Consider the following 26,149-nt stretch of genomic DNA (forward strand, 5'->3'; position numbering starts at 1 on the left):
AGGGCACGTCATATGATCATGGATGAATCAGCTTTATCATAGTGTACATTCACTATTCACTTGGATCTTAAACAACTGGGTGAAAACATATTTCGGAAAAGAAAACAATGTGTCACTCTGACTGTGTAATCAATCACGGCTTGTTGAGTAGGATTGAAGATTCACTGACTTCTGGCCATCGATTAAAAAGAAAAGAATTGTTGCAGCTGTGATGTTGAGTTTCAGTAGAAAAAAACAATTCAAAATCATCATGATACATCTAGAATAGGGAGTAATATGGGGTTCTAAAGCCTTGGAGACAAGGGTGATATCTGTATGTGTATTGCATGAACACCAAACATGCTGCAATTCAGATCATATCTACAGTGATAAAGGAATAGCAGGACTTCTATGTCTTTAGATTGTATTAATAAGATAACTTGCAGACTTATAAAGTCATCATACAAGACCACTACAGAATTGCTTTAACAAAAGAGTGATTTCTGAATTATAGGTCTTTATTTGTTTATATGTTAAGAGTCTAAAGTGTGACAAAAAAGCCAAAAAGACCAAGTCTGACTCGCTGGAGCAAACCCGACAGTTTGTATGATAGACTGCTGTGGCATTGGCGAGCAAGGCCCAGGCCTCCATAACAACTAGGTCATCGTCCACCACAAGCTGCAGCCTTCTCCTGGGCGGAGATCACAGACAGTAAATGTAGGTACAGCAGTTACTGAATATTTAAAAAGGCATAGAGATGAAGCAATAAATGACAAAGTAAAGCTGGCGTGGCCGGGCATTAATAACTAATGGCTACCAGTGAGTTATAGGCTGCTGCCGTTGTAATGAAAATGTCATTGCAAATCAGCAGTTGTCCGTGGTTATTATTATTTATGCATAATTGATGCCACAACCACAAGGAACGTGTCTCAGCCAGCAAATCCCAACACCTTGGGAACAAAGACGACGGCGTCAACAGAAGAAAAGGTCACAGAGGAGAAGATGCCCCTGGGCTGAGATTTACATTGTGAGGGGAGGGTGAGGGGAGGCTCGCACTGTTTAACAAAAAACTGTATACAGAAGGTTTCCACAAACTAGTTCCACTGAATCTACTGCTTAATATTTATGCAAAGAAAACTATGGGAATCAACAAAATCTTCTGATATGCTAACAGTGACAACATGTTAAGGAATAAAAAAATGTGTTTTTTCATAGTCATAACTTTCACTTTAGACTTGGCTAAAAAACTGTTATAAATAGTGCCTATTTATCACATTTATAGTGATCTGTCAATGTCCCGCATTTATTTAAATTCACATTCATAAATTGGCAAGCTTAATGATCCTGATTTCATAACTGAGGAATTTACTAGCAGTAAAAAGAAAAGGGAGAATTATGGTCATCAATTAATCACTTGTATCTTTTTATTCCACAATCTGTATTATGTTATTTGCCCACGCGCTGCTGGTCAAAGGAGACTTATTCATCACATGACCTCCAAATTCAACTTCAGCAATAAGTTATTGAGCTGGACAAACACACTTTTAATAATGGTCAATAGCAAATCTGACATAAATTCGACCTCAAACAATGTTGCATTCAAGTACCTGGGAATTTTTGCTTCTTATATTGAATTTGTAAGTATTAGCAAAAAACTGTTAGAATCACAGTTCATGTAATAATCTCGTTAAACTTTACAGATTTAAATGTGTATCTGTTCCATTGCAGCTGTTAAGACTCGTCTGATAAAATCAAGTAAGCGATCTGCGATGGTAGTCTACTGTTAAATGAAATTGTCTTTCTCTAGTTGTCCCCGAACGCCTCATGCCTCTCAGCGTCAACGTCACCGCGCATTGCCCAATGAGAACGCGAAACGAAGTCTTGGTGACGTATACAGGAAATATAAACAGATTTCAAAATCTGTCTCAATGAAGCGATTTTCCTTTATTTCTTTTCCATAAACTAATTTTACTCGTTGAAAATATGCAAACGTGGAGTCTCGTGTCACTCTGTGTGTTGCTCGGCGTTGTTGCGAGATGGGGCGTTTCGTTAAATTCATATTCAGGTAGGAATTGAATGAAGCTCAACGTTAACATGCAGCATCATTCAGAGACAGCACAACTGTCATGTATGCTAACAACACTGCTGCCTATTTAAGTGTTATTCATCTGATTATGTTTAAGCTATTAACATTAAGTTGTTGTACTCGCACCAACTTAATGTTAATGTTGCTGTGCTGTTAGCGGTTAGCATGTCGTTTCGAAAAGTTCCAGGCTGTTGGGTGTGTGTGTGTGTGTGTGTGTGTGTGTGTGTGTGTGTGTGTGTATGTGGCTCCTGGCTGTCATTCATTCATGTAGTTTCCCATTCACCATACTAACAGCTGAGATATTTTCCTCCAGGGGCGGGGAAACCTCCCATGTTTGGCGACTATGAAGCCCAAAGGCACTGGCAAGAAGTGACCTACAACCTCCCCTCGCAGGAATGGTCAGTTTGAAGCTTCTTTGTTTACACAGTGGAGCAACTTTGGAGTAAAACCCGGAGGAAATATTGTAATGATCTGACTAAAAACACACTCATGTATATCTATATTGAGGCCAGATTCTGTGAATGGCATTCCTGCAATACCACAAGTATTGTACGGGTGCAGCTATCCATTATTTCAGTCATAGAGTATTCCAACAATTAATGGAGTAATCGGATAAAAATACTTTTGAATTTTTAAAGTGCAAGGAAATACAATTCTAAAAAGTATGTATATATAAGTGTATATATATATATATATATATATATAAAGACAAGATAAGGTTTGCTTAATTGAATACGGTGCAGCAATTCAAAGCAGCAATTTTGCATTGATGATATTTATGATCACTTATACAAGTTTGTATTTTGTGTTGTTTGTCGAGGTATCGTCACAGCCCTAAAGAATAGGATTTAAAACGCTTCAATAGATCACCAAACTGATCAAATCTAAGCAAAAACTGCAGTATTTCTCATGCATTCAACAGTTATGTTGTTGTACAAGTATGCTCCATCAACATAACATCAGAGACCATACAATCAATTGCTGCACCAGCTTTCAGTGAGAGTTTGTCTGACACTTTCACAGTTTCAGAACAGGAACAACTAACATTTGTACTCGTCCAGGTACTTTAACACCACTGACAATGACTTGTACTACTGGGGCCTTGACTATCCTCCTCTGACTGCCTACCACAGCCTGATCTGTGCTCACGTGTAAGTATATTTTCTGTTTATGTACGTACAGTATATCGTCACTTACTTGTGTATTCTGTTAAATGTAATATGTGTACAAGTGCTTTTTACAAGCAGGTCCTAATGCCTGTGATATAAGGTAAGGATATAAGGTTTCAGTAATCAAAACCAACATTACAAACAAACTTCCCTCTTGTTCTGGCATCTATAATTTCCTGCAGAGCCAAGATCATAAACCCTGAATGGGTGGAGCTCCACAAATCCAGAGGTTATGAAAGTCCAGCGCACAAGATCTTCATGAGAGCTACAGGTAAAGTAACACTAGGAGGAGGATAAAGTTAAAAAGTTCCGATGTACACCTACAACATGATTTTACGTGCTTACATTACTTAACTGTAATTGTGCAATGATGGTTTAGAAGGTATTTAACCTTCTAGTCTTCTATTGTAATCCAAATAATCCAAATACATGATGCTGTGTGAAAGTTTCTATTGCTTATGTACATTTTATATGTTAATATACAGTTGTATGTTCTGTTTCAGTCCTGGTGGCGGATTTGTTGATATTCTTCCCTGCTGTGGTTTTATACTGTTTTTACCTCACTGATGGATCCTCTAAAAAGAAGGTAACAAACTTATGTAACTTTTCAACTAATGACGCAAATGAGCCACACTTTCCTCTTTAGCCTTTGAACCTGCTCTTATTGTAACTGATGAATTGAGTTATTATTGCAACATATTTGTTGCTATTACATTTCCAAGAATTCATTGCATTTTAGCATATTTTTAATACTGTAGATTCAGTGGAGTACACCACTTACAAGATCAGCAGCTACAAACACATACCTGCTTTTTTTGGATGAAAAGCAGCATGAGGACAGGCTATCCCAGAATGCATTGCCCTTTATTTAGATGGCTGAAGGATGAATAAGTAATAACTAAAAAAAAAAAAAGTATAAATAAAAAACAGAGTAATTTGTTTATATTTCTCCCTCAAGTCTGAAAATAGTTAATCATGTTTTTTTAAACGCAACATAACCCATTATCTTTTATAGTTTTCTGTAAACAACCGATGGACTTCAGTTAGATTTTATGTATGTTTACTTTCAAACAACTCATGAATGCTCTTTTTCTCCAGGTGTCCACTCTGCTCTGCTTCCTCCTTTACCCAGGGCTCATCCTCATTGACTACGGGCATTTCCAGTATCCTTTATGTACAGTCGCATGCCTACTTTCTATTCCCTGTGATATCATTATTATTACCAAAAAATACACCCTCAGCACAATATTGACCTTAACCGTATCAGGTACAATGCAGTGAGTCTGGGCTTTGCCCTGTGGGGGGTTCTGGCTCTTGGTCTGGGCTGGGATGCGTTTGGCTCCGTGGCCTTCTGCCTGGCGCTTAACTACAAACAGATGGAGCTGTACCACGCTCTGCCCTTCTTCTGCTACCTGCTGGGGAAGTGTGTCAAACAGGGCCTGATGGGACGAGGGTGAGTCTGTGTGCTTAATTTTTTTGTTCCCCTGCACCAAACCTTTTTTTTCTTACATATTTGGGAAATGTAAGAAAAAAAACTAGGTGTTGCTGCCATTTTTGCCTCTTTTTGTGAGCTGCTGTAACAACTAAATTTCCCCTGTGGGGGATCAATAAAGCTTATGTTATCTTATCTTATTTATCTGTTACCTTTTGCTGTTTGCTGGCTTTCCGCTCTCTAGTTTTCACACACTAACCTACAGCAACATGTACTCAACAGTATTTTCATTTTATAATAAAGTAATATGAATATACAAAGACATGAAAACAATGTCCGGGTAGGATAAAAAAAACCTCAGGTCTTGTAAAAGCCACCCAACTAACTTTGAACTTAAAAAAGCTGCAAAGTCTTGCCAAAAATGTACAAGCAGTATTTGGCTAAAGTTCCTACAACTCCAAAATAGTGAGCAACAATAGCACAGAGTTACGCCACAGTGCGCTAACTAACTACTACAGTGTGACCGAAGTATTAATCATGTGACAAGTTCCAGGAAAGAAAAGGGGGAATAAAAGAGAGTAACAAATGTGATTCATCATATATCCTGTCTGCTTTAAAGACAGACTGAAAACTTCAAAGTATGGTTCCTGGAAATTAGTCTCGAAAAAGCATCCACATGCACATTTTCTAGCAAAGAAAACGGAGGACTTATATTTGTGTCTGTGAAGTCACAATTATTCAACCGTGTTTTGTTTTGGTTGTGTTGTTTTGTCACTCTGCGTTGAAATGTCAACTGAGCGCTCAAAGCAGACACGTAACGTCAGTGTATGAGCGAGCGGTGTCCTCAGGAGAGCCGCAGAATGACTGAGGTAATCAGATTGGATGCTGTTACTGGTGTGTCCAGTGTCTGTTTATCTAGTAACAATGTACCAAGGGCATTTAGTAGCAAATGGAGAGCTGGATTAGAAGAGCGGGGGGATGGCGGGGAGGAAGATATGTCCAGATGACACTCTCGCCATGCCCAAACTCCTCAGCTATGCCGTGTGTGCAACTTAACCAGCAGCTTCACAGTTACAGCTGACAAGATAGGCTGACCTACAGGGAAGACTTTCAGCTGATGCATGGCTTTCACTGCATTCCTCAACATGAGGGTCAAATCCCAAATTTAGGACTTGCAGACAGTATGTACTAATTGTTTGCGGAGTTCGAGTAGACAAAGTTAAAATTAAGGTAATTTTTTATAGGAATTACGTAAATTTATTAGGAGTTACCATTATAAACAACATAATAGTCCATAACTAAAAACTGATACATCTAGTTTCTGCTTCTGGAAATGGTTATATCTTTGTCCCTTTTGTCAATCTTGTTGTCATTGTTTTAATAGCATGTCTATTTCTGTGTTTGTACGTTGAGGGAAAGGTAAAACCGGAGTCAAATACCTTTTTGGTTTACAGTAGCCCCTTTACAAGGCGGGATTATTACGTCTCTGTTACGTTCCTTCTTCTTTGTAAGACGCACAGAGGCAGAATGGTGGGGCGAGGTCGTTCCGCCTCTGAGCCGGCATCGGAGGTAGTAACAGAGGTGAAACGGCGTCTGTGTATGTGTAACATGCGTTTGTTTACACCTCGCACATGTTTTGCTTCTGTAACACCGGCAAAACACACACTGGGGCTGCTTTACGCCGGTGTTGCTTGGTCCAATGTAAAATGGCAAAGGCTGCATGACGGAGGAGCTTTGTTGCGGCGCTGAGGCGGAACCGCAGTGTAAAAAGGGCTCGAGTTTTAACTAGGGATGAATGATATTATCGGCACGTTATCGGTATCGGCCGATATTGGCTTAAAAATGAACTATCGGATATCGGCCAACACGCCGATATCCCCCAATATAATTAACCGATAAATCACAGCGTGATGACATCATGTCCGTGGTGTGCAAGTTTTTCAAAGTGTCCGAAATAGAAAGCAAAACTGCTATTTGCAATGACTGCTCAGCTTCGGTGATGCGAGGAGGAGCCAAGGCAAAGTCTTTCAATACTACAAACTTGATTAACCATCTCAAGACCCGTCACCCCGACCGTTGTAACAAATGTGATAAAATATCACCATTATACTGTACGCTAATTCCAATACAGAAGAGAGTTGATGATCTCTGCAATTAGGTGTGTGGGAAAAAGATATCGGTATCGGTAATCGGCTAAATGTGTTGTAAAATATCGGCATATTGGATATCGGCAAAAAATCCAATATCGTGCATTCCTAGTTTTAACCCCTTTGAACTTTTTTTTATGTTACAACCGTAAATTAAATAGATTTTAAGATTCTTAAAATGAAATGATTTGAGTGCTGTGCCTTGAACCCCTCACCAAAATCAGCTGCAACAACTTGCCTTCAAGTAAAAAAAAAAAGCCCAAATAAGTTAATATGAATTTCAGGTTGTAACACAGTAAAATGTGCAAAAGTCCAAGAGGGGTGAATTCGTATTAAAGGCACTGTATCTGAACCTCCTGCTCTCTAAGATGATGCTTTTCTCTCTGTGTGGCCCTTCTCTTGCAGGCTTTTCTCGCTGGTGAAAATTGCCTCAACAGTGTTGGTGACCTTTGCCCTCTGCTGGCTGCCCTTCCTCTCCGACCCCAGTCAGGCCTTGCAGGTGGTCAGGAGGATTTTTCCCGTGGCTCGCGGCCTGTTTGAGGTACAGTGGAGTTCCTTAAATTAAAATTCAGCCTGAAAACCACAACCGCACTGAGAACTGTTATCTCGCCTCCGAGACGTAATCTTATCAGGAGAACATTTGTATTCTCTGTCACACAGGATTCTTAGAAAAGCAGCTGCAAACTTGCAATCCCAATATGTCATTAAAAAAACAAGTGCAAGAAGATAAAATCTTATGTCAAACACAGCCCAGAATAAAAGGCCTGTATAGCCTGTACTTCCTTTGAAGCCTCACTGGCCCCTGAGGGTGCACAGATGTTTATCCTCCTCTGGTGGTATGCATCGAGGACGTTCATAGAAATTCATGAATAAATGTGACTTTAATTATAGTCACTCAAATGTCCTAGAATTCCACATACCATGAAAATAATAAAATTGAAGATGTTAGGCATTTTGATTCAATAAGCCGAAGGGATTTTTTTATGCCTTGCATGATAAAATACATATAGTGCCACGTTATGGTATGAGCCAACAGAGGTGCTGTTGTGTGTCTAAAGCCTCGATAATTCAATATCTGCTTGGCATTGGTTTGTGGCTGCTCTTAAGGCATAGATGACTGTGAGATTGCCATCTAAATATTATGAAAAGAAATCCGTGTTTTTAGTCATTCATCAAAGTTAGGGAGTATAGAAAAAATATTAGAAGGGAAGAGGGGTTTAGAAAAAGAGGATGGGGCATGTTTTTTCCCTTTTCACTGAAGGGAGAGTGGTCTCTTCCTTATTTTTGTCATAAATATATTGTTGTGGTATATTTGGCATTTTTCTGACGCAGGAGGACGATACAAAGACAAGAATTTATAATATATAAACAGATAAGTGAATAAATGTAATGTAATATAGCACTTTCCTCACACCAATCATTTTTACAGATCCTTAAAGTGTTAATCTGGAAGATCTCAGTTTCGCTCTTTTGATAAACAGTAATTGCGGGAGCACACTTCCCAGATATCCAGACAGTGCTGCATGTGTGACGTCCACGGTTGGCTCCGGTTGTAACTCTTGATTTTCTTTTTCTTTTGATTTTCACTTATTGTTGAAGTTGTATCTGTAGTCATCCATCTTTTCTTTGTTTGTTCAGCCATAGTAGATTACTGTTTACTCGCAACACTTGCAGAGACCGGAAAGCAGCCGCTTAGCTCCGCCTACCCTCTCTGGCAGACCAACCACTAATGGCTGATGGAAAACGCGTCACTAACTGGGCGCCGCTTGTGATTTCTATCGCGAAAGTCGCCACAGACAGCCAGTCTGTAATACTGAAAATGCAAAGGCTTTCATCAGTGGGCCATAGGGTCAATCACCAATATGTTCCCTTATTTGGCGATAGATAGAGACTTAACTTATCTAAATGAAAATCATTGAGATTATATGTTTAAATTAAAAAATACTGGATAGGACATTGGACAGAGTCGGAAATGAGGGGTCAGAGTTGAACCGGGGGCTGCTGCATCGAGGACTTGGCCTCCAAACGTGGTGCACTGGCGCCCAAGATTTGATTAATTTTACGCTCTCAAATGATGATTTAAATCTGTTCTAAAACAGTAGGTGCTTGTAGAAGCCATATTTTTGCAATGTAGGACAATGCAGAAGAAAAAATTTGATTGTTTTGTTTCGAATAAGTTATCAGATCAGAGCACTGACTAGCACACATGCTGATGCACGATACTGCATTCAGGCAGCATCAGGGGCATTTCTGATACTGTTATTGGAACAACTCTGATCAAATCACACAGTATCAGATCTTTCAATCAATTACTTTGTGATTCATAAGCTGATTTAAATGTCAGTATGTTGTGTGTCAGTGTGATTTAAATGCACATGAAGAAGTCACCTAAAATAATGTAATCCAGTTAAGGAGAGAGATTTTGTGATATGAGATTACTTGGAGATGCTTGATTGGTTGGAATTTTTGTTTGTGCCTTCATACTCAGTACTAGTCAAGCTTCATTATTTTCAGAAAGTTACAGTTTTCTAAGAAATAATTTTGTGGGTTCAAAATTAAAAAGATTAACAGTGCGTGGCTGTAGCCGGGGGCCTTTTTATGAAAGCTGTGTGCCGCTCCTCCTGCCCTGCACACTGAGACATGGATCCCCTGCAGGATCAAAGAAAAGAGTGGAATAAAATGCGGAAAGGTCAGGAGATCGGTTCCAGTCTGCGTCAGGGAGGAGTCTGCGTTCAGGGTGTACAGTCAGAGGATAGAGATAAATCCAACTAATTTATGAGCGGGCTGTTTTCAGCACTTCATAGCACTGCCATGTTCGGGGCCGTATGGACGGATGAGTTGGGCCAACGCTTACACTTACAACCGTATCAGAGCACATCCGACAACTGTTGCCTGAAACAGAAATCAAAGAAGTATGTGAGCAATGTTGAGGAAGCTAATTTGAAAGTACAGCTTTGTAAGCTGCCAATGACTTCACACTGGAAGATGCTGAACTACTGCAAAGTTACCATAGTGACACATCTAGTTTGGTAAGGTAAAGCCACGTGGAAAAAGTAGTAAATACTGTGTAAAAAGGTGAGAAAATATAAAGACAAAAATATATAAAGTACAACAAAGGCACATGCCAGGAAATGCCATTTCAAAATAAAATACTCCAACAGTGTGATGAGCCAATATAACAATTTATAGACGATTTGTGAATAAATATCATTACACAGCATCCAGAAGAAGGAAAATGGCAGCGGGGCTGATCAATGATGTTAAATTAGAGTTCGGAAGCAATGGTAAATAAATAAATACAATAAATAAACAATTTATTTCTTTTATTGTGCCATATAGTTTGTAGTTTTAGTGGTCAACTCCCCAAAAAATGAGTTAGAGTAACTGAACTACCAACAAGGTACTGAAAAACTGGTTTACAGCAGCAGTTTAATTAGTTGTAGTTCACTTCTCCCAATCATTGTAAGTTAGAAGATTTGAGGGCGCGCACACACACACACCAATTTTTATGCTGTGGTAAGACAAACATAGCATCTGAGAGAAAAGGAGACAGGAACATGATATTAATTTAAAAATAAAGTGATAGTTTACGGTGAGAAATGGACTTCAAAGTCTTCAGATTGAAGTGTTGAAAGCTGTCAGAGGTAAAGTAACTGTGTGTGTTTCTGTGTGACTGACAGCTCCGAGGAGAAGCTTTGCAGCTCTCATGTCTGAAACCCTGCACCCCCCCTTCCTCCTCCCCCTGTCCTGTACCCTGAGGTGGCACCCACCGCAAGGTGTCACGGATGTGAGAAGTAATTGAAAATTCTACCAGGGGGAGCAGATGGCAGCACGCGCTGTGGCAGTAGTTGTTCAAGCAAATGATGCAAACATAATACACAGGGTGTGAGAGACACTATACTCCCGTGTGACGACAGCATGAGAGGCTGCTGGGGGCAACTCGTCCTGAACTAATTGTGAAATTGTGCACGTAAGCAGAAGCTTTGGACAAGGGGACAGGGGTGAGAAGGGGGGAAGAGAGGAGGTGGGGGGCTAGTGGCTGGTGGTCGTGGCAGCTTCTGGGCGGGAGCAGTTGTAAGTTTACCCACTGAGCTGCATTCTGCCGTCTCACGTTGCTGCCTGCACACAAAAATGGCACCAAATGCTTCTCCCTGTGAAATTCCATGCTAGCTTATAGGTGAAGTAGCCCCACCGCTCTCTCGCCACCCCCCTCTTCATTCATGTGTTGCCTTCAGGCGGCGTCCAGGAACATTCCCGCAGCGGTTATTTGAAGCAGAGAGGAAAGAGAGAGAGTGAGGGCCCGAGACGACACAACAGTGGACAGTCGAGTGCTGCTGACTTGACTGCCATTAAGATCCACACAGCTGTGCAGAGAGCAGCTGTAGCACCGAGCAGCGAGAGGAGGCCAGAAATAGTTTTTCTAGACAGGGCCACACACTGAAGCCATTCACGGCGGAATCGTAAAGCTGATCTAGGCTCGCTGTGTCTGCGCCGTGTGATATCACGGTGCACGGCGGCGGCTCGGCCCGCCGTATCATCTGATCCCTGCACAACTGCTTAAGCGCTTAAATCAACTGGATCTCACAGCAACGCCCTCCTCAGCTCCTATAAACCACAAGTACTTTCAGGCGGGTATTAAGGTTCTAACATTTCTTCCACATCATTCACAAAGCTTAAAGATCTGATTTTACAGCTTACATGTGAAACAACATAAAGATGCAGCAGTCTGAATGAGAGAAAAGTTATGGTATTTTCATTAGAGCCGAAATTATTAGGAAAGTAATACAATTATTTAAGCAAACAAAAAGGCCAATAAGAGTTTAAACATCATTTTCATTGATATTGAAGGTTTTTGTTTAGTTTTCAGTAAATTAGTGAAGCTTAATGTTTGATTAACGTTAGTTGATTTTTCCACAGTGTCCCATAAATTGAATTATACAGATAATTATATAACATGTTGACATTATGACAGTGACATATGTTTCAGCAGTGCTCTGTGGTTGGTCTGGATCTGCTGCTTATGCAGAAACTACTCTGGTTTGACACTTGACCTTGTGTCCCCAAGTTTACAAATAAGTCCCACGCTTTTTCTGACGGCGGAGTGAATTTATGACGGGGGGGGTTACTGACGTATGAGTGTCCCCTCTGGAATTTTTACTGCACTTTCAGAGGTTACAGCAACATTCGCTTTTAATTTGTTGAATACTAAATTGTGTTTGAGTTTTCATCTGATATAATTGCTCATTTAACCGAGTGGTTCTTGTGTGTGAACAGGATAAGGTGGCTAACACATGGTGCAGCTTGAACATCCTGATAAAGATCAGATCCATTCTGTCCAGTGACACTCAGATCTACCTCAGGTAATCCCTCTATCTCCCTAACAAGCTCTCACTATTTACTCCTCTTATCTTTCATCCTTCCCTCCTCTCTTTATTTCTTTCTTCGACTCCCCCTCGCTCCAGTCTCTTGTTTTCACTCCTCTCATTTCCTGGAAGCTGGAAGAACTTACTGGACTGTGAACAAGAGGGTTGGAAATACAATCAGCCTTTAAGGAAACGTCTTGTGAGGAACCTCTGAACATGAAGTCACAGCTGTTTTTGATGTCATAGAGATAGAAGCAGAATAAATGTGATGGATATGGCTTCAACTACAGATTAGTTTTGTTTTTGATTTATCAGCTGATTATTCTAACGTTTAGTCGATAAAAAGTCCAAACGTTTTGAGAATGCTGAGCACAATTTTCCAGAGCTGAAAGCGATGTTTTGAAATGGCCTCTTTTATCACAACAACCGTTCAAAAACGAAATAACTTTTATTTATAAAATAAGAACAGCAGAAAATCCTCTAATTTAAGAAGCTGGAACAAGCACATGTTTGACATTTGTGCTCAGAAAATCCCTGAAACAATGAATTGATTATTAAAATATGAAGTGATTAAGTTTCTTTTTTTCCGGTTCAACTGTGGTTTATGACATCACGTCTTCCAATGAGGAGAAATGATTCTGCTATGACACAGTAAACACAGAGCTGTAGTTTGATGACTAACTTCTTCTGCTCACTCCTACAATGTTTATCACAGGAAGTACTAGTCTAAGTTATTTCTACCAAAGCTCACAACCTGTCCGATCATGGCGAGAAAAAGTCGACGCAACACTCGTGTCATGGTGGAGCCTGCTTAAATAACCCAGCACGCTAAATTTAGGAGTCCTGTGTTCACAGCATGGACACGTTTTCTGCCAGACTGTTAAGTCCAGGGATCAACTTGGACTTCTTTTACTGTAGTGAGTTTCAACAAATGAAAAACGCTCTTGTGTTTCTGGCGCAGGGAGCGGATTGCTAAACGCTCTGGTGTGGGTGTTCTGTGTACATAGAAAGAATCAGCTGTGAGAAGTGATCCACGTCACGTCTGGACCGCAAAACCCTGCCCGACACATGACACACGCTCGCTTTTATGACTCACTAAATACCAACTTATTGTCTTTTACTAATATTATTTTGTCTGTGTTGAACTTCAAACACATTGTTGCCCTCACGCCTTGGACTAAGTCGCTGCCCGACCTCTCAGCACGTTCACACTGACACATAGTCACTCTCTTCCGGTGCCTCCAACCCCCCGCAGGTGACAATTGAAGGGTTAAAATAATGCCTGCTAACCCTGAGAAGGGGGCCAGTATTTGATCATTTCTTACATAGCAGAGGTCTTAGGCAGTGTCCAAAAATACCACCACGGATCCAGCTTCTTTGCAGTTATATAGTCGTTATCAGTTTTCACATGAAGCCATGTCAACCCTGGAATTATGTGCAAATGCAATTATTTATATTGACTCCACATTGATTTTATACTCTTCTTCTGTTTGATTTCCTGCTGCAGTATTTTGTTTTATCTCATTGTGGATTTTCAGATTATTTCTGCATGTTTGTGTTTTTTACAGTAGCGATAATCTGACACGTTTGTGTTGTATTTCAGTGCTGCCTGCACGATCCTGGCGGTCCTTCCTTCCTGTGTCAGACTTCTAATGAAGCCAACCTTCTGGCAGTTTAAACTGGCCTTGGTGAGTTGCATCCAAAACAATAGCAAGTTGAAGGTACCGACCAGGGTTATTATAGTTTTGAAATTTCCAGTAGTTTTTATTTTTATTTAGTCTCTGTTTGGTTTTTGATTTCAGTTTAGTTTCAGTTAGTTTTACGAGCTCATAAGTAGTTTTATTTTTATTGTAAAATTGATTAGTTTTAGCTCAGCTTTTATTTAGTTTTTCAGGTAATATGAGGACAGCCTTGATTTAAAGAAGCATGCATGTGTGCATGTGTCTGTGTTACTGTGTCATCTTTATTCTAGGTCCTTTATTAAGCCAGTGTCTCTCGTCAAACAGAATAGGACAAAGTTTTGCTACGAAAACGAAGCTGTTTTTATTTTCATTTCAGTTAACAGAAGTATTTTTTCACTGCTAGTTTTAGTCTTTTTGTTAGTTTTTGTTTACTATAATAGCCCTGGCATGGACCCTCCCCGTAGAGATAATAATCATTTGTGGAATCAAATATCAGTAATCTAATAACTTGTAATGTTTGAGAACCTTTTGCATTCCACTGTCTTCTGAAAATAGTATTAAATGATTACAATGTTACAGTTATTTTACCCCCTTTATTATAAATTAGTTTCTTCCTTCACTGCCTTAAATTCAAAGCATGCTATCCAGTATTTTCCTTCAATAACAGAAGTTATTCTAATAATCTCTCTGTAACCTTCAGGTTAATTCATCTCTGGCGTTTTTCCTCTTCTCCTATCAAGTCCACGAGAAGTCCATCCTCCTGGTTGCCTTGTAAGTACAGAGGTAATACCAGTAACGTCACACTAGGTGATTTATCAAGTGTAACTTTTTCTATCTTGTAGTGATATCTGAAATATTCATGAGTATAGATTAAATATCTGCCGTTCGTCTGTTCCCCACCTCAAATCATGGTTTATGTCCTGCAGATTGCTAATGAGTTGAAAACGTGTGCACTCTGTAAAAGTAGCACCGTCCTCCTGCTGTTCTCCCACAGTTGCAGAGGAACAATCTATTTAAATACAGATTTGCTAACTGAGAGGTTATTCACCTCTGTCATCACATTCTGTGCCGCGCAGACACAAAAGCAGCTCCAATTGTCATGATTTGTGCTGTTGTCTGTGTCGTATTTAACACAGTTAATGCTGCACTTTCACAAGCGCATGTGTGTGAGATTCATTACCATTACCCTCCATATGTATAAAGCCGTGGCGGCTGTAGGTAAGAAAGTGAAGTCGGGCAAAGATTTGACAGCGAGGGATTTGGTTCCTAGATCTGGGCTCATCTATTAATCTAGATTAGGGTAGATTGTTGCTTTATTAACTATTGAGTTATATCTCCCACCTGTCCCCCTGAATCAATCAGTAATGCATGTCCAGGGATTAGGAAAGAATGGCAGGCGGCAGCTCGGGGCGTTGTTTGCGCAGGATCAATTATTGGACTGTAACAGGATCGCCAAAGAGCACTGGCTGTAATTATGGGCTCAGGGACCGGCGGAAAGTGCCCACCTCGGAGCACAGTGTACGACTCGCACCGGCTAGCGATGACGCAGGCAACCAGGTCCAGTTAACAACAGGATTTCACTACACAGACACGTGCTCATGCGCTATAAAGTCATGATTTTAACATTCAAACTTCTTGGAAGCATTTCCAGGTCTGAAGCGTTTACATTTAAAGCTCAAGCAAAAGTTTCATTTTTATTTCAGCTGTTGAAAGTTCTAAAACATAATGTGGCACAACAAACACTTGACTGCCTTGTGAGGAACTGTCAATAATCGATTCATGTGGCTGTCCTATTCGGTCCGTTGACTGAATATCATACACACATGATATCAGTTCTTATCCAGCTCAATCCTTAAATAGCCTCACTTCCTGTTATACTAAAAGAATATTTAATGGTACTTATTTAGCGTGTGTTTATCAGTGAACATTTCTAACTGTAATCTCTTCTAGGCCTGTCTGCCTTCTGCTTAATGACCTCCCCTTGATGGTTATTTGGTTCCTGCAGGCCTCTACCTTCAGGTAAGACTTTGCATCAGTAACTAAACACTGGTAGTAGATGATTAAGAGCTGGGGTCCTATACGTTTTGAGTGTATACCCTTATTATTTTCCCCTTTTGGACAAATGCTCATGGTCTATGATCTTTGGATAAAACCATTACTGGTGATTTTTTAATGTAATGTTTTTCTTTAGAAAGTTATTAACACACTTAAGAAGGAAATTAAATCTGTTTAATTTTGGGGGGAATATGCCAAATATCTTTATGGCCTTGGCTAATGTCTGTTATACATATGATGCTACAGCTTGAAGCTGATTAGCTTAGCATTAAAGCTGGAAACTGGGAAAAAATTTGCTAGCGTGTCACTTGAATATGCACCAGCCTGCCCTGGCATAACCACAATGTCTGAGGTTTTAATATAGGATTTCTTGGTGTCATGTCAGCGCTCTGTCTTTCTGCACATCTTTACCGTCTCGCCGTTGTTAACGACCAAATGAGACATGCCATAGTAACAATCCTCAAGAGCCAAATGGGTCTCTGATATGGGTTGAGCTGAGGACCATGAATGGAAAAAGACAAGTAGTGCTGCAAATGTTCGGTCTAACTTTCACCAGCTGTTGTTAAATTCTTCCGGCAGCACTAATTGTTGTGCGTGTGGTTTAGTATAAGGATATCTGGGGATTACATGGCATAGTCTGCATGCCTGCTGTCTAAGTGTGCGTTGTGTAGGGACAGGAGGTCATTCTGTAGCTGCCTCCCAGTACAGTCTAACATGGACGCTCCCATTATCTGCATCCTCTAGAGACTGCCATTTGAAAAAAATACATCTTTTGTTAGCATAATTGGCCAAACGGATGCTTAACCATAGCAATTTTAAGAGGACAGAATGCAGCCAGTCTTTTTAAATTGACCAAGTATGTATTTCAAATTGTTCAACATTTATCTGCTGAATGGAGCTTTTCTGTTGGAGTTCAAGTCAGAATGAGGGGTTTGTTGTGAGCGGATAGGTTTTTACAAGCTGGGGTGATGTGCCATTTACTATGAGTCAACTGTTGTTCTTGTCCGTGCCCCCTCCGCTAAACTAATATAAGCTTGGCATGAATGTCAGAGCCATCTCTTTCCTCAGGGGACGAGCTGCTTGTGCAGGCCTGCTTCTTAAAGGCTATGTGGTTTACTGTTGCCCTTTTCTCAACAAACATGATACTATACTTAATGATGTCAACATGGTGTGTATATTTTCCATTATCCAAGTCTATCAAAGCTGGACCTTGCATGCAGCTTTACAGCTTTATCCGTATTCAACTCTTGCTACTTTGTTTAGAGACATCATTTGTTTAGGGTTATTGAGGATTTCTCCAAACAAAGATAAAAGTAAAAATGCCGAAATTCTAAACAGTAAATTGTTGACTGTATATAAGCAGTGGACCTAGCCTCTTGGTTTCAAAAATGAAGTCAACGCAGAAGTGCTTTCTTATGGCCAGCAGGGGGCGACTCCACTGGTCTGATCGTAGGAAACCAGATGAGCCTACTTCTATCTTGATTTATTACCTCAGTAAACATTTTGCTCATGGGTTTATGGTCTTGATTGCTCGTTTCGAGACTTCTTCAAGACAACATGATGATAATTCCAAAATAAACGGTCCCATGTAGAATTAAATCAATGATAAAGCCGGTTATGCTCTAGGATGGAGGTACCTGTGAGCAGGCAAGGTGACCCATCAACCAGGATGGAGACGCAACAATGTGTATCCACCCTGTAGTCAAGTTATGGTTACTTCTGGTTCCAAGAAAAACAAAATGGCAACAGGTAACTGCTCAACTCAAGGATTCACAAACCAATGGGAGACGTCATGATGGCTACGTCGACCTATATACAGTCTATGCTATAAACGAGCCATTGTTTTTGTCTTTGTCCATCCATGCAGCATGCTGCCTCTGTTTCTGAAGGACGGTCTGCTGGTGCCTTATGTTGTGACCTCGCTGGCCTTCCTCTTCTTCAGCACCTATCTACTGTCTGCACTGGAGCACTGTACAGAGGAAGAGCTGAGACTGGGAGTCTACCACAAGCTGCTGTTCTTCCTACCCAAGATGGACCTGGCGTGTACCGTAAGATGGAAGGTCAGTGTGGTCCGAATCTGCCAGCTTGTGTTGTATTTTCTCTGCCAGATACATCATACATCAGTATGCTACAACTAGAGTTGTCCAGGCCCCGAAATTCAAATGTGGTTTCCAGAATGAGCAAATATGCACGGATCTGTCATCATTTATTACCCGTGAAAAAACCAAGTAGTTTCACCCCAAATTGATTTTATTCCCAGCTCCAAAATAGTAGCTCACAATGGAAGTTAAACGCTTTCACCACCATGGATTTATCATGGCCGCCATCGGCAAAACCTGTTTTCGAGAGCGAAGGAGAACTTGTTTCAGTTCAATTATTATGTGACGCCAACAATATGCTGCTGGCAGACGATAAGCCGGGTTTTGCAACATTTCAGCAATATGGCGAATTTCCACCACAAGAAAGTCCCATCAGTGAAACTACAATGTGATCAGAATGGAGGGCTTTAGCTTCGAGGGGAGGCACGAGTGATGTTGCACAGGGTTAGCAGTATAGGCCTACGGTTGTGTAACAGTAAAATATATATTTTTTATCGCACAAGAATCTGACTGGTACTCTCTATCATCCATTACAAGTTCAGGTTATAGATCAGTATAGGAAAGGAAATAAGGGATATATGTAAATAAAGGAAATATGGTATCAGACCATCTGTATGACTGATGATGATGACTGGAGTAAGGCACAAGATGTTAAGGCTAAACAAGGGTTATATATCACCACCAGAACTGTGGCGTGGGCTGTGCGAAGTGTGCAACCGCACAGGGCCTGGCGCCTCTAAAGGGCCTTGCATAGGGTCCGCAGCAACACAGTAGCCTAATGTACCTGGCAACCCCCGCTTTTTTTACTATATATAATATTTTCAAGACTGTTGCCCACCATGAAGACTCAAAAATCTAACCTGACAAATGATTCAGTTGTTTTTCCATTTTCCATATTGCGTCGTTACGTAGTGCGTGCTCCATCTCGCTGCTCACGGCAAGGAGAAGAGGAAACAATGTCGGCCGATGGAGAGCGCGACAGATTTCAGAAACACGAGTCGGGTGCTGAGAAAAGGAAAATAAATTTTTTAACACTTCCTACCAGGCCTTGCACACCCCCCCCGTGACTGCTCTGATCAGCACCGTATCAAACAAAACTTTTTTTTTAATCCCAAGTTTATCCTATGAAGAGACACAAACCTGTCTGACTAATGCTGAAACCCCCCACACACAATTCGCAAATGACTTGTGTTTCCAAAACATTCTGTAAAAGATAAATGTGATTTCATGGTTTGTATCTGTCACACGTTGTAGGTCATGCTGCAGAAGTTGAGGTCTTTCGTCTCAGAGGTTTCTTTTTCATCAGGTGGTAACCGTTTTATCATTGTGGTTGAGGCTTTATTTTGTTGCCAGTAAAATAAAGGTCATGCAGATTACATAAAGTCTGTTAACATGGATAAAGAAGGCTGAATCTTTTGATTAAACACAAGCGGTGTGTTTAAACTATGATTTATTTTTCTTCTAATAAGACCCACACTCAATGAACAGTAAAGTAAAGTAACAGTAAAAGTAGTGATATAGCTTCTTGATTAAGTTATTAGTCAATGTTTGCTCTTGTGTGTGAGGAAAGGAGGATGTGTAGCTGAACATTTGTAATAAGAAGGGTGCTGATTTCAGGACCCCAGGGTGGCCCGTACTTTGAAAGTAGCACTAGACCTAAATTGCAACCGTGTGAGAAGACATACCCAACTGTATAAATAAAGATCATGTGCTGCTGTAAGCTGTGTAAGCTGTCCGGGGATGAAAGCTGCTGCCAGGCAAAGAATTATTTATCACTTATTTAGGTTTCCACAGCGTCTGAAGTGGCTGCACCGCCGGCCCCTTAGCGACAGGGGCACTGGTAGGGTGTCAGAGATTAAGAGAAGGTGTCTTTTTATAGCATGTGTCATTAACACAGGTTTGCCTACATATATTTATTTACACAAGCAGCATAAATAGCAGGGCCTGATGATGGCGATAAGGTTTCATGGGTTTGGGGTGGCGAGCGCATGTGGGTATAAGGTGTTTCCTCCATCGTACTCACTGACTTATCTCCGTGTCATAAAGCCCGAAAAGACAGATGAAAGATCTCCCTGCCAGTTCTGTTTGCAACTCTGTAACAAGGCACAAAGTAGTTATGGAGGCCTTCATTTAAATGGGCCAGTCTGCAGTGTAACACTGCAAGCCTCCATCTCTTTTTTTATAGCACCTCTGTAACGATCCATTTGATGTAAGTCATCCAGTGATAAATATGCACTGTGTCTGAAAGCTCCTCCAAATTAAATCATTCATTGGTCTGATTTTAGTCACACTTCAAATTAAGGGAAAAGCTAACATTTTGTTCTTAGCCTGCGGGGTCCGTGCTTGTGATCATTTTACAAGGACTATCAGTTCGAGATATCTACATTAAAGCGGGATTTCCCCTGCAATATGCGGAACATCAGATATCCTCAGATATCCTCAAATTTAGTCCATGAAATAGGCAAAGCTTTGCAAAATAAGACGTCTAGACCTTACTTAGTACAGCTTTATAACATCTTTTCTAAGTCCCTCTCTGCATGGTGAACACCAACATCCACAAACTCCAAAGCTGAATTTGTAATGTAAGGCTTTCCCTTAAAAAATTTCTCTCCTTATGCCTCTTAAAGTTGAGCTGAAACGGCATTTCGAGAGTATCTAGTTTCAGTATCGTGACGTATTTCCGAGTGAAACAGGACGTGCAGTCGGGACATATCATTAGAGGGATTTGATTTGATCGTTGAGAAGTGGGCGTAGACAGACGTTCTCCACCGCGCAGTAGCTAGCTAACTGACCGAGCGTTCTTGGTGCTCTGCGGCTAAATGTTGCAGATTGATTGGTTGAAATTGTTTGGTGCTAACTTACGTAAGCACGCGTGAAATTTAGTTTTACCGGAAGAAAAAACGATCGGATTTTGATATAAGACATGGATTTTCTGTATTTTCTTTGGCCTATATTGTCAAATAGATGCACAATATTACTGGGGATGTGATCTAAAAGGAGTTAAGACACAGACAACCAGATTGACTTGCTTACAAACCACCGAAAAAAAACCCAACACTAATGGTGCTTGCCAACTGTACACGAACAATTCTTGTAAACTTGTCACAGCCCTGCCCCTCTGGTCGATTGTGATTTTGTGGTGGAGTCTTATAAACTAAAAATTAACAGTGTAAAATGGTTTTTCAGTCAGACAGATGATTATGTTATAATGAGCATGAAAGCTGCTAAAAAGTGTATCGTATTGAGGAAGCGCCTGCCCCTATGCCCTCTAGCCTTTGAGGTCAATATCTGATCTTGTGTCTCATTTTAATCAACTCATTACCCCTTCGTCTGTCTGGCTGTCTGTCCTTCTCTGCAGTTCTACATCAGTGTCGCAGTCATGGCTGTTCTGAGCTTCGTGAGTGTGGCGATGGTTCCTCCACCACGTCTACCCGACCTGTTTCCTGTGTTGGTCTCTACGACTTCTTTTCTGCATTTCTTTGGGACGTGTCTATATTTCAACATTATCCAGTTCAGCGAGCCACCCAGCAGAAAGAGCCAGAAGAAGACCAACTAACTAGTGCCAAAGGTGGTGACGTACTGAATACAGCTAATGTTGCTTCAGTGAAGCCTGTATTACATCATGGGGCGTATCTGATGCCGTCCACTTGTGCCATCAGTGCAAATAGCATGAATGCAGAGCTGAGAGATTAGTCCATTAACAAGGACATTAAGTGTCAACTATTGATTGAATGGATTAGTTTGTTTAAGCCATTTTTCGAGCAAAAACACCAAAAATTCAGTGGTTCATACTTCTCAAATATGGTGTTTTTCTGTAATTCTTTTGCCCTACACACGTTTATTAAAGCATATTGTGGACTGATCGAAAAATCTATTGAAAGAACATGAATCGCAAAATATTTTGATAACCGATGAATCATTATTGTTTAGGATTTGCTGTTTTTTTGTCATTTTGAAACGTAAAAGTCTTCGGTTTTAAACTGCTGTTTTGTCAAGAGACGCAGTGTGAAGAGGTCATTTTGGGCTCTGGGAATAATAATAAGCATTTTTTCTGACATTTGATAGATTAAACAATTAATTGATCGACCATAGAAATATCCCTCAGATGTATCCATACCAAGAAGAAAACATTACTTGCAGCCCTGACGACTTCAAGTGAAAGGAAAGGGTGGTATTATTTCTCCTGTTTGGACCAAATAAACGATTGAATTCAATTTTCTCTGTTGTAAAAAGTACAAAGTTTACCCTTCAACTTCTTCCAATGTGAAAACACATCTCTTTACTTGAATTATTTTCTTGCTTGGACCAACAATTCTGGACTCGTGCAGCCCTCACATTTGAGTTCAGATCGCTCTGTATGCTGAAGCTAGAGGAGGTGGCCACGATAAGACGAACACTTTTTGTAATGTTTAGTTATTGTTAAAGGCGTAGGGAGAGGTGCACTAACTTTTAAAAGCCATAGGTGGTTCTGAAGTTAAAACAATGTAAGGTGTTCCTGTTATTGTGTCTACACTCAGTACTTCTTGAGGGGAATATGATGAACATGCCTTCCTGGTGGGACTGGACTCAGGTCTAGCAGTGACAGTTTATCCTCATCTATTCATGTGAACTTTTTTTTAAGGTTTTCTACTGCATATTTTATCCATTTTGTACAAACTTGTGAAAATAAATAAAAAATCTCAATGACCTAAAGTGAACGTGGGTTTTATGGCCACATTGTAAAATGATTAGATTTTGAGCAGCTTCATATAAACTGTCTACATTTACCAAGTAGCCCGCTAAATCACCCCTAACAGTCTGCCAGAGACAGAGCCAATAATTGGACAGAAATTATATCTTTCAAAGCTTTTACTCAACATCATTAAATATTCATTACAAGTCCTGGATACTACAAGGGTCCTGCACAAAAGACCTGTTCATTTAAAACAAAACCAGCGACGGGACAGGCCTTAAAAAGAGATGATGGAAGGTGACATATCTGAACATAATGCTATAAAAGTTGAAATACCACAGAAAAAGGAACAAGCAATTTCTGTCTCCAATCTCTGAGCGAGTTAATGACGGGCATAAAAAAATCCATTACAACTATAAATGTTATCAGGTCAGCGAGGGTTGCCTGTGCATCTGAGGCTCCAGGCCGGCAGCCGATAATGGGCCACGGGGACAAATAAGAGCCCGAGATCTGAGTTAACTGTTACTACAATGGGGCATGAACACAGGGGGGCAATTAGAGGTGGCGTGAAAGGCGCTGGTTTGCCCTTCTATTACACGTGTTTATTTAAAGCCATGTCAATTCATTTAGAAAGATGATACAGGGCACCTCAGGAAACATGGGACGGTAAATTAATTTTGTTTGTATTTGGTAATTAGTATTATGTTATAGTTTCACAAGTAATGCAGCCGTTGTAAAATAAGAATAATCAACAAATTCAAAAGAAATTATTTATGTTGTACTTGAATGATTTATTACAAGAATATCTAAATAACAATTAGGTAACTATATTTGGAACAAAAGAGTCTTTTTTTATGAACCTCTTAAATTTAGGGATTTTGTGCTTCTTTATTATGTCTTTTTATTTGAGTTTTGTCAGTTAGTTCATCAAAAATGGCAATTTGGAGCGTCACTTTGGAATCCTGAGTCCAACATTTTACTCAATTTTAAAGCGTTTTATAGACTACAAGAGTAATTTATTATTAACTAAATGATTGTAATATTCATTGCTAATGGAAACATTAGTAAAGTTACAAAATGTATTTTACATTTTACATTAAAGTAATAATCTCGAAGATAAATGTCTGTTAAGTCACTATCTATCGCCAGATGAGGTAACACAGTGGTGATTGAGCCTATTGCCTACTGATGAAAGCCTTTGCATTTGCAGAATTACAGACTGGGTGTCTGTGGCGACTTTTGAGGAAAAAATCACAAGCGGCGCCCAGTTAGTGACGCAAGGGTAGCTGCTTTTCCGGTCTCTGCAAGTGTTGCGAGTAAACAGTAATCTACTATGGCTGAACAAACAAGGAAAAGATCGATGACTACAGATACAACTTCAAAAATAAGTGAAAATCCAAAGAAAAAGAAAGAAATTCGACGCTCAGATGAAGGCAAACAGTCAGCGAGGAAAGTCAAGAGTTACAACCGGAACCAACCTTGTTATATTAGGAATTGTTCTACTGCAATTACCGTTTATCGCCAAAGGTGCCGCCAAAGAGACCAAAACTGAAATCTTCCAAGATTACAACTTTAATTTATAAAAGCCATATAACAACTGCAATACACTGCAGTGTGTGATATGTTCCCTGTCACTGTAATAATAAGGCTACAAAATATAATACTCTGTGCTATGTCTGGCTGTGTTTACACCGCCCCTGTTCTGTGACAGATTAGGTTTGCAGTATTAAATATTTTCAGTCTTATGAAGCATCACCTTTATAGGAGTCTGCTGTTTAAAAAATAAATGCTTAACAGGGAGCGAGCCTTAGTCAGTAAAAATAACGCTCCTGTCACCACCTAGTCTTTGACTTGTTAGCTAGAATGCATGTCCACAGTTTCCTCTGCTCTAAACGTTGGGCAAGTATATACTGCTCCCTCCTAGTTTAAAGTCAGTGCTAATGGCAGATGAATAAAATATCCCAAGGAACCCAAGATCACAAACAACATTAGTAGACATAAGAATAAGAGCAAACTGTTTTAGATCTTGTAGTGAAAACCACTGGAATAGGAACAAGATTATTTGATGTTTCAGTGGCGTTAAGGGGGCATTAAAGCACCTCGGATCCTTCTTCAATCTCCAAAGGGGCTCGTATCAAAACATTAGTTTTGTTTATGAGCGTGCTGGCTTTGTCCTTCACGTGGCCTCTAAGGGTGATAAAGTGAGAGTTACACGATCCACCTTAGGCAGAAATAGGAAATGTTGCTGTGAACACCAGCTGTTGGGTAGGTCGACTCGGGCAGTGAGAGGCCTCGGCCTTCCCAGGCGCTGCCAAATAAAGAGACTACTGTGTTGTGTGTGACAGATCGCGCTCCCCCCACCCCCCCCCCCACCTTTACTTTTCGAAAGGTGTTAAACTGCACAGGTGGGAGGATTGCATACTTTTAGCCATAAAGGGGATGAGGGTTGCCATCTGAAAGAACATTATTTGCACAGCGTTGCAGCATTGTGGTTAATGTAGAATCAACATTTGTCAGCTGCCAGGCAGAAGCTCTGGCTGCTAGACGGGGTTCTAACATGTCAGAGGATTCGCTCCCACAGTTTCAGACACTTCTCCCGCAAATGAATGACGGCTTCCGAGACATCTCAGCCTCACAGCTGACAGCACAGTTTCCACATTCATCTCCTGCCTGATCTCCGCGGGATCATACGCACAAGAGGTGAAGCGCAATTTCATTAGCTGTCAACAGCCGAGATGCCTCGCTAACAAAAACCTGGGGGATATGGGAGAGGAAAACATGATTGTAACCCCACTGGCACCCGGTGATATTACACACACCACAGTCACTGTCAAGTTTCAATGTTCACGAAGAGGAGAGGGAACAGGAGGCATATTTTTATTTTGATAAACCGTCATTTTAAGTTTATACTGTGTAATTAGAGTTGCTCATAATGGACTTCAGAAACTCACAAGAACTACACATCTTCACTATTCCTTAAAGAGAAATAATTCAGCTTTAAAAAGCAGCTCCAGTCATGTTTTAAGACATAAAATGCTCTGCAATTTTCTGCAAAATATGTTTAATTACCTTGTAAAAATTCTCCAAGGCATCTCCTCCTTCTCCCTCATTAAAAATTCCTTAATCTGCATAGGCCCCGCCCACTATGCACATTTCCAACCGCCCCCTCCGTCACGAAAACAAAACACATCTCTGCCATCGTTTAGTGGCAACTTGTTGAAACTTAGCGAGCTTGAAACGTAATTAGTAGTAGTAACATTAACGTTAGTCTTCAGTAGTGAGTTTGCACAAACTACAATGACGGTTACAGCTGGCTTGTGCATTGTGGAAGTGGTTGCCATAGGTTGCACATAATGATATGCATAGCGTCACCCCGTCCATTAACGGGATTGGCTCCTTAGGTTTGTGACGTCTCAAACCTGCCAATCTGAAAACGTGTTGTTCAGCCTGTCCTTGGTACACTGC

General features: G+C 40.5%; 1 protein-coding gene across 1 annotated transcript; it reads left to right on the forward strand.

The window, feature by feature from the left end:
* The first annotated feature begins 1,926 nt into the window (after window positions 1-1,926).
* Window positions 1,927-22,669, forward strand: alg6 (ALG6 alpha-1,3-glucosyltransferase). Its single transcript, XM_069680295.1, has 14 exons — window positions 1,927-2,044; window positions 2,379-2,463; window positions 3,127-3,216; window positions 3,417-3,505; window positions 3,738-3,820; window positions 4,333-4,397; window positions 4,502-4,687; window positions 7,219-7,354; window positions 12,088-12,173; window positions 13,780-13,864; window positions 14,559-14,629; window positions 15,809-15,877; window positions 17,781-17,973; window positions 21,371-22,669. The coding sequence occupies exons 1-14, from the start codon at window positions 1,963-1,965 to the stop codon at window positions 21,566-21,568; spliced, it is 1,518 nt and encodes a 505-aa protein (XP_069536396.1). The 5' UTR covers window positions 1,927-1,962; the 3' UTR covers window positions 21,569-22,669.
* Window positions 22,670-26,149: the final 3,480 nt, after the last annotated feature.

This window comes from Semicossyphus pulcher, unplaced genomic scaffold (genome assembly GCF_022749685.1).
Source record: "Semicossyphus pulcher isolate SPU_LCO1_2020_fin unplaced genomic scaffold, fSemPul1.0.p SCAF_4, whole genome shotgun sequence".
In the NCBI taxonomy this organism is placed as follows: Eukaryota; Metazoa; Chordata; class Actinopteri; order Labriformes; family Labridae; genus Semicossyphus; species Semicossyphus pulcher.